The sequence below is a fragment of the Rhagoletis pomonella genome, unplaced genomic scaffold (genome assembly GCF_013731165.1).
Source record: "Rhagoletis pomonella isolate Grant_MI unplaced genomic scaffold, Rhpom_1.0 Rhpom_scaffold_00007, whole genome shotgun sequence".
Taxonomy (NCBI): domain Eukaryota; kingdom Metazoa; phylum Arthropoda; class Insecta; order Diptera; family Tephritidae; genus Rhagoletis; species Rhagoletis pomonella.
This window is the reverse complement of record NW_023458561.1, coordinates 52,470,893-52,477,978: the sequence shown is the minus strand read 5'-3', so window position 1 is coordinate 52,477,978 and position 7,086 is coordinate 52,470,893. Positions and strand designations below refer to the sequence as shown.

At 33.1% G+C, this 7,086-nt stretch overlaps 1 protein-coding gene across 1 annotated transcript in view; it reads left to right on the top strand.

The window, feature by feature from the left end:
* The window catches only part of LOC118743898 (protein Wnt-5-like), a gene marked incomplete at its 3' end in the record, with an annotated part of 280,007 nt that extends 272,923 nt beyond the window's left edge, over positions 1-7,084 (top strand). The window contains exons 7-8 of the mRNA XM_036476661.1: positions 5,902-6,004; positions 7,011-7,084. Coding sequence (XP_036332554.1) covers positions 5,902-6,004; positions 7,011-7,084 — 177 coding nt within the window. The remainder of the gene's footprint in view (positions 1-5,901; positions 6,005-7,010) is intronic.
* Between the last annotated feature and the right edge of the window lie 2 nt (positions 7,085-7,086).

Sequence of the window (7,086 nt, the reverse complement as noted above, 5' to 3'; positions counted from 1 at the left end):
AGGAAAAGAAATGCAATATGCTGCTTGTTGTCACTAATATCGGTGCAGGAGCAGTAGAAATTTTATAATAGCAACAAAAATCATGTAATCAACGTTTAATTTCACAAAACCCATTGTCGCAGATGGCGAAGTCATGACAGCTACCATATTGGCAACGACCTTACACATGACATAATAACTAATTAAACAACAAACATTCGTACGATTTTAACCTTCAACAAAACCAATTCATTAAAAATTTCATTTAAGTAGTCATGTACATACATATGTATGTATACATATTAGGGTGTCCCAAAAAAGTATTTGACAAAGTAAAGTCGGAATTTTAATGCTCACCCCTAGGATTGTTTTATACTGAAAAAAATATCCCCCTATTTTTTATTTTGAAATAAAAAAATATTAAGAGGTCGCTCAAAGCACTCAAAATTTCCCATGTATTTAATATGGGGAAAAAACCACTTTTCGTAGAGAAGGTATAGAATTCTTCAAAATCAATATTTTTCGATCGTATATCTCTGTTTCTCTTCAGGAGATTCCCAACAATAATACCCAATTGTTACTTTAACCATTTTTTCATGGTAACTATATTTTATAGGTCGTCCAAAACCCCCAGAAAATGCCAGAAAATGCGATAAATAAAAAATCTTTATTATTAAAAAAAAAATCGTTAGTATTAAAAAAATTTTCTTTCCAAAAGACGCATGCGGTCTTTGAAGGTAGGCACTTCAACCTGCGCAATGATTTTGTTGTCTTTAAATTTTTTCGGTTATATAAATTTTTGTCATGATTATCGACCGTCAAACGCAAAAGAATCAGCAACCGAAGTTGCGTATACCACGTGTGGGTCCTCTGCATGGAAACCTTTTATATGTGAACTAGAATACTACCAGTTGCTTTTCATCTCAACTACAAAAATATTTCGTCTTCCAAAAGCCGTTGAAATTGGTTAAAAACAGTCATTTTACATAGGAAATAGATGGTCTAGTTTCCGGGTCTTCGATTTTCCAAAATTTGGTTGGCTTATGTTATATTTTACTTACAGGCCTATTCTGTGTTGGTATTAAAAATTATGTTACCGGTAAATATAGATGCTGTCAATTTGTAACCCATTTTTGCGTTCTGTGCGCTCTTGTAACCGGAAAATTTTGTTATCATCTTATGAGCAGGTAACAAAATATTGCCCCGCGAATTATGCAACACCTGAATTTCTACAAATAGCTGAATTGCTGAATAAATTAAAACGTTACCAAGGTATCTAGAATTGCGGTTATAGTGGCCGATCTGTGATAAAAGTCGGACTATTTTAAACTTTGTAGATTATCCTCTTCAGTTTCGGTAGCCTTTTTTGCAGTTTTCTTAAAAAACTTCATTTTAGATTCAGTATGCATATGTGGTCCAGCTTTCAACAAATTAATTTTTTTTTTAAATACCTCGAAAATTCTCAAGTGCAAGTACTCGAAATTACTAAATTTTTGAGGAGTTACTTTCAAAGTGATTTTATTATTCTCCCGGCAACTTAATTCACCATGGACGCAATTGCATTCGTTTTTTAGTTGCTTTGCATGTTTTTCACTGTTATCAGCTGAATTCTGCGGGCTGATCCTCTTCTCATTTCACCTTAATAGCTGCAATTTTTTGCATACCCCTCAGTTCTACGCTATTTGTAAATGAAATAATGACAAGAAATATCGGTTGCATTTTACTACCTTTCATCCAACGGCACTGCCACAGCACCCAAAGCAAATATGTACGTACATTTGTACATACCCATGTAAATATTTGTTTGAATCCCTTCCAATGTTTTGATGTTTATTTTCATAAACTTTTCATTTTGCTTATTATTGCTATTGTTGTTGTTGGTTTTGTCATTGCTACTGCTGCTGGTTAAAAATTGCATATTTGCGTGCTTGACGCTCTTATAAAGTTTCCTGCCAATACAAACACTAATGCGTCAGCTGCCGCCATTGAAGTACCTACTACATACATATCTATCAGTTGGTGTAGTTTTTGTTGTTTAGAGACGATGTTTTTTTTTTTTATCGTCTTCGCCTTCTCATGCGTTTGTCTTTATCTTTGTCTGCACGTTTGCTTTGTTTGACATTTGATATGTCACACAATTGCAATGTTGCATCAATTTAAGTTCGTTTTTTGTGCCAACGTTTCGGCTTCCTGACTTTCCAGCTTCACTTGTTTCAGTGGTAGTCGTAGTAATAAGCAACCATGTTGCCAGACACCCGTTTACCTATCTTCGCCTTCACCACTACTCGATTCTTGGTTGCAACATTTTATGTGCTTTACTTCTTATCATTTGTCGGCGTCCTTTCTCATATGTATGTATGTATATGCCATGTTGTCGCGTCTGTCCGATTACTCTTCTCCTCCTTCGCGTGCTGTCGACTGTTGCTGGGTGGTGTAAGAAGAAGAAATGCTGCTCGCATATACATAAATGCGAAAGAAGTCAACAATGTCTGTGGCAGCTGCAGTGGCAGCAATAAGTGGTTGTTTACGCTGCCAAATGCCAACACACAAATCGCAAATTCAATTCATTTTTTATAATACAAAAATGAAAATACACACACATGCTTTATGTGTACATATGTAGATGTATATGAGCTACCAACAAACATACATACATAATAAAATATGAGGGTCCATTTTTTCTTCATTTATTTGTTTGCTCGTATTTTTTTTTTTTTTGTGCATCCGCTTGGGTTGGTATTTTGCTCACTTATTTTATGTGTATGTTTACCGCTTCTGCGTCAGGATTATTTTTCACATGGATGTGGAAGCTTATATTTGCACACATACATACATAAATGCGTACACGCGAGTTTGCGTTTGTGTTGTGGCAAAGTTTCAAATTATTTCACTAAGTAGCAGGAAATATGAGCAATTCCTTTGTGTGATTGCAAGTGTGTAGCTAGGAATACGCTGCACAAAAATATTTTTATCAATATGTACTCATAAAGTCATAAATACAAATAATACAAGTGTATGTTCGTTAATATGTATGGATATGTGTTAGTTAATCTTTTGTTTGTGTAGAAGAGATTTCCATCTATGATTTCGTATAAAGAATTCTTAACATTGGTTTGCGAATTACAGCAATGAAACGGTTTTTGTGCGATATTAAAAAATTTTAAGCTGTGTTTGTATGTACATACATTGTACACGTGTTTGTGTGTACATATAGTATAGTACCTATGTGTTCACTTCATGTGAATTTGTGGCATAAAATCAGTACTGAGAATGCAAAGAATTTAAAATTGGTTTAGTTTTGAAGCCCCCTGTACATTTCGCATTCACTAAGTAAAATTATTTATTTTTTTGTTAAGGTAAATGGTTTTTATAAGAAGTTTTTTTCGTGGTGGAAGTAGGTACACCCATTTGTATTAGAAACAAACTTTTATTTTTTTTTATGTTGTGCGGACCATAGCCCAGTGGGAAAAATGGGACTTTTTTCTACCACGAAAAGATTAACGACTACGATTGAACGAAAAGTTGTAATGAGATGTACATATAGTGACGAACAAAAGTACTAGCACAGTGAATTTTTCGCAATATATGCAAAGTTTTTTATTCTTATTTATTTGCGATAATTTTTTATAAAAAAATGGTTCATAGTCCAAAAAAAAACCAAATCTCCAAACTTTGTGCAAAACTCAGGAAAATTCAGTAAATTAGTAACTTTATACTCAGATTTTTCAGAACAATTCTAAGAATGCAGTTTTATAGCCCAGTCGATTTTAGTATAAGAAAGTGCAAGTTTAAAACTCCTAAAAAATCGCGTTGATTTTTTGCAATTTTTTTAGTCGAAGGTGTTGCTCTTTTTTTCCATATAAAAAATAATTGTGGAACATACTTTATATGGAAGAACCTGCGTGAAAAAAATCCCAAAAATCAACGTGATTTTCTATGAATTTTAAACTTGCACTTTCTTATACTAAAATTAGCTATAAAACTTCGCTCTTAGAATTTTTCTAAAAAATCTAAATAAAAAGTTGCAAATTAGTATGGTGTATGTACCATATTTTTATAAAAAATTATCGCAAATAAATAACAAACCAACAAGACAAACTTAGCACAGTGCGTAGGCCATTGGCTGAGTCAGTGGTGATCGTCGGTTCGAATCCTACTGAAAGAAGTCTGATGAGGAAATGTGGTGATTTCCGAAATAGCTATCACTTCTACTGAGGCCCATCTGATAGCAAGGACTTTTGTATGAACTCGAACGGAAATTTGAGTTTGCATGAACAATGTTCTAAAAAAATTAGCAACAGATTTAGAGTAGGGCTGCCAGACGTCATGGCTTTCCAGGATTAGTCCTTGTTTTAGACAAATTGTCCTGGTGTCTTCGTTCACACATACATTTTCCTGTTTTTTAATGAAGGTCAATGCAGAAACCCATTTCATATTTGGCAGATTTTTGCTATGGAAAAAGGTAAAGCTTTGTTTTCAACTTGTTTTTGTTGTGTTACATTTATTAACTGGAACAGGATAATACACTTTCCTCAAAATTGCTGCTTTTTCTGCATTTTGCACAAAAAAATTTAATATAATCAGATCAAAATTCAGAAATCAGGCTCAACTGGTGTCTTGCAAATATTGTAAGCTTTCATAAAACAAAATAAAAATTAATCAAAAGAAGTGAAAAATTAAGGCTCCAGTGAAATACGAACACTAAATGCCAGTTTTGGATCACTGTGCAGCAGGAGGTTTATTGTCGTCTTTCAGTGGAACTGGAAACTCTGCGTGCAACACGATCCTGAGCACAACTTTCCCTGTGCTTTATAGATTGCACAAAGATAACCGATTAAATAGAAACCCTTAAGTTCTTATTTTTTATATTCTGCGTTTAAAAATTTACCTCTTAAAAATGCAGAGCCGATTTAAAGGACAGTTTAAGAAATAAAGGACAAAAGCCGGTCTTTATTTTGAAAAAATAAATAAAAGCTTATAAGGATAAGGGGTTAAAATAAAGGACGGATGGTCACCGTAGTTATAATAATAGATTGGCGCTTGCACATACGTTAGTGATTGGCCGAGCTTCTCCTCCGATTAGTGGCGTGCGCCTTGATATTGTCCCATAAAGCGAAGGGACCTACAGTTTAACGCCGACTCCGAACGGCGATTGTATTTTTATGAGACGGCGACCGCTATTAGAAAAAAAACGTTTTTGTTTATTATTTTTTTTACTTTGTTCGGAAACCGGACTCAAACCCAGGCCTATTATAATAATTTTTAATTTGTCTTATCAATTGCATCGTTTAAATTTTATTTTTTCCAATTTGGTTGTTTGGTAGTTTTTTCTCTGATTTGTTTTTTTTTTTTTTTTTTAATTAGCAAAATAATAATAGCAAAATTTTTCCTTACAAAAAGTATGATTGCATACTGAATGCCCAAAACGAATAAATGAATTTTTCAAATTCCTTCGAAAATGTAAAATGTAAAATGTATCCGAAAATGGAAACCATTTCGTATAAATCCCCAATGTTTCATTTGTTTTCCGATTCCGTTTTCGGTTGTTTTTCTCTTCAGTTTAATATGTATATTGTAATATTTAATGAGTCTTATCAACTAAATTAAATAAAATTTTTCCAAAAATATTTTCAGCTGTTAGCCTTCTTAAACCTCTTTCTTTTGCCACCCACATCGCACTTGTTACGTCGTCTAATAAAGTTACTTAAACTGAAATTTTCAAACTGGTGGCAACTGTAATTTTTTTTTAACCATAAATCGGCCCTACTTTACTATATATGTATATATATTTTTCATGGCCGGAAGTATACCTACATATAGGCGATTTTTTTTTTATTTATGAATACTTTAATATTCTCAGCGTATCGAAATCTTGTAAATTTTCATTTTCATTATGATGGACTTGCTTTTTTTTTATTTCAGGCTGTTATCAAAAAGACGCGAATCACTTGCAAATGTCACGGCGTCTCGGGTTCTTGCAGTTTGATCACCTGTTGGCAACAGCTATCATCGATCAGAGAAATCGGTAAGAAAATATACTCATGAATATTGGTAAATATTTATCTATACATACATATATGCATATTCTTATATATGTATATATGATACACGATCATCAAAAGTGTATTTACTCGAAAATTTCCGTTTGTCAGAAAAGCCAAAAAAAAAACCTTTCTGAGCTTATATTAGTAGAGCTCTAATATTTTAACACCCAACTAATTTCACTGATTCGTGTGGAGTTTTATTTTACTTTGAATACGCAAAATGTTATATCATAACATCGCTAAAATCAAACAATTTGGCCCTGTAAAATCTGTCCAAAAATTAAGTAGAAATAAGATATAAGATACCTACGGAAAATGGAAGTGGATTTATTTTGAATTCAAAATTCATACTATTTTTCCCTAGGGATATCTCTGTAGGCAAGGTAGCTACTTTACCTTTCGCTAAAAATCAATGGCTAAACACTGCGTACTAAAAAAAATTCCAATTAATTTCAAAAGTTAAAAATTTAAAATCTCATTTAAAGCAAACTGCAAAAAAATGCATTCCAAAAAAATATTTACAACGGAAGGAAAAAAATTTTAACCATCGTGTGCACCCTGCAATTTTCCAACGGCTGCATGAAAATTTTTTATTGTCTCAATTTCTCTACCTGCACTGTTCAGACACAAATGTTAGTTAACATATTTAGTAAAGAGCAGTCGATATGGTAGAGAACTGTGATTTAGAACTGCGTTGTCGACACAAGTATAGGCAGTAGAGTCACTAGAGGGCGCCAGTAGCGATGTCGGCAATGAACTCACAAATGTTAAGGTTAACATATTTTCGGATTAACATTTCGCTAAGTAATGTTAAAAGAAAATGAGTAGGTACAGACATTACTGGATTTTCGATCCATCCTATGACCAACAACTTAAACTAAACACCTACATAATAAATGTGTCGCCTCCTCCTCCTTTTTATGCATTGTTCGTTTTGTATTTACGGAGCGTAATTAAAAAAAAAAATTATTTTCATTTGTATTACAGGTGATTATTTACGAGAAAAATACGAAGAGTCTACCGAGGTGAAACTCAACAAACGTGGACGACTACAGGTGAAGGA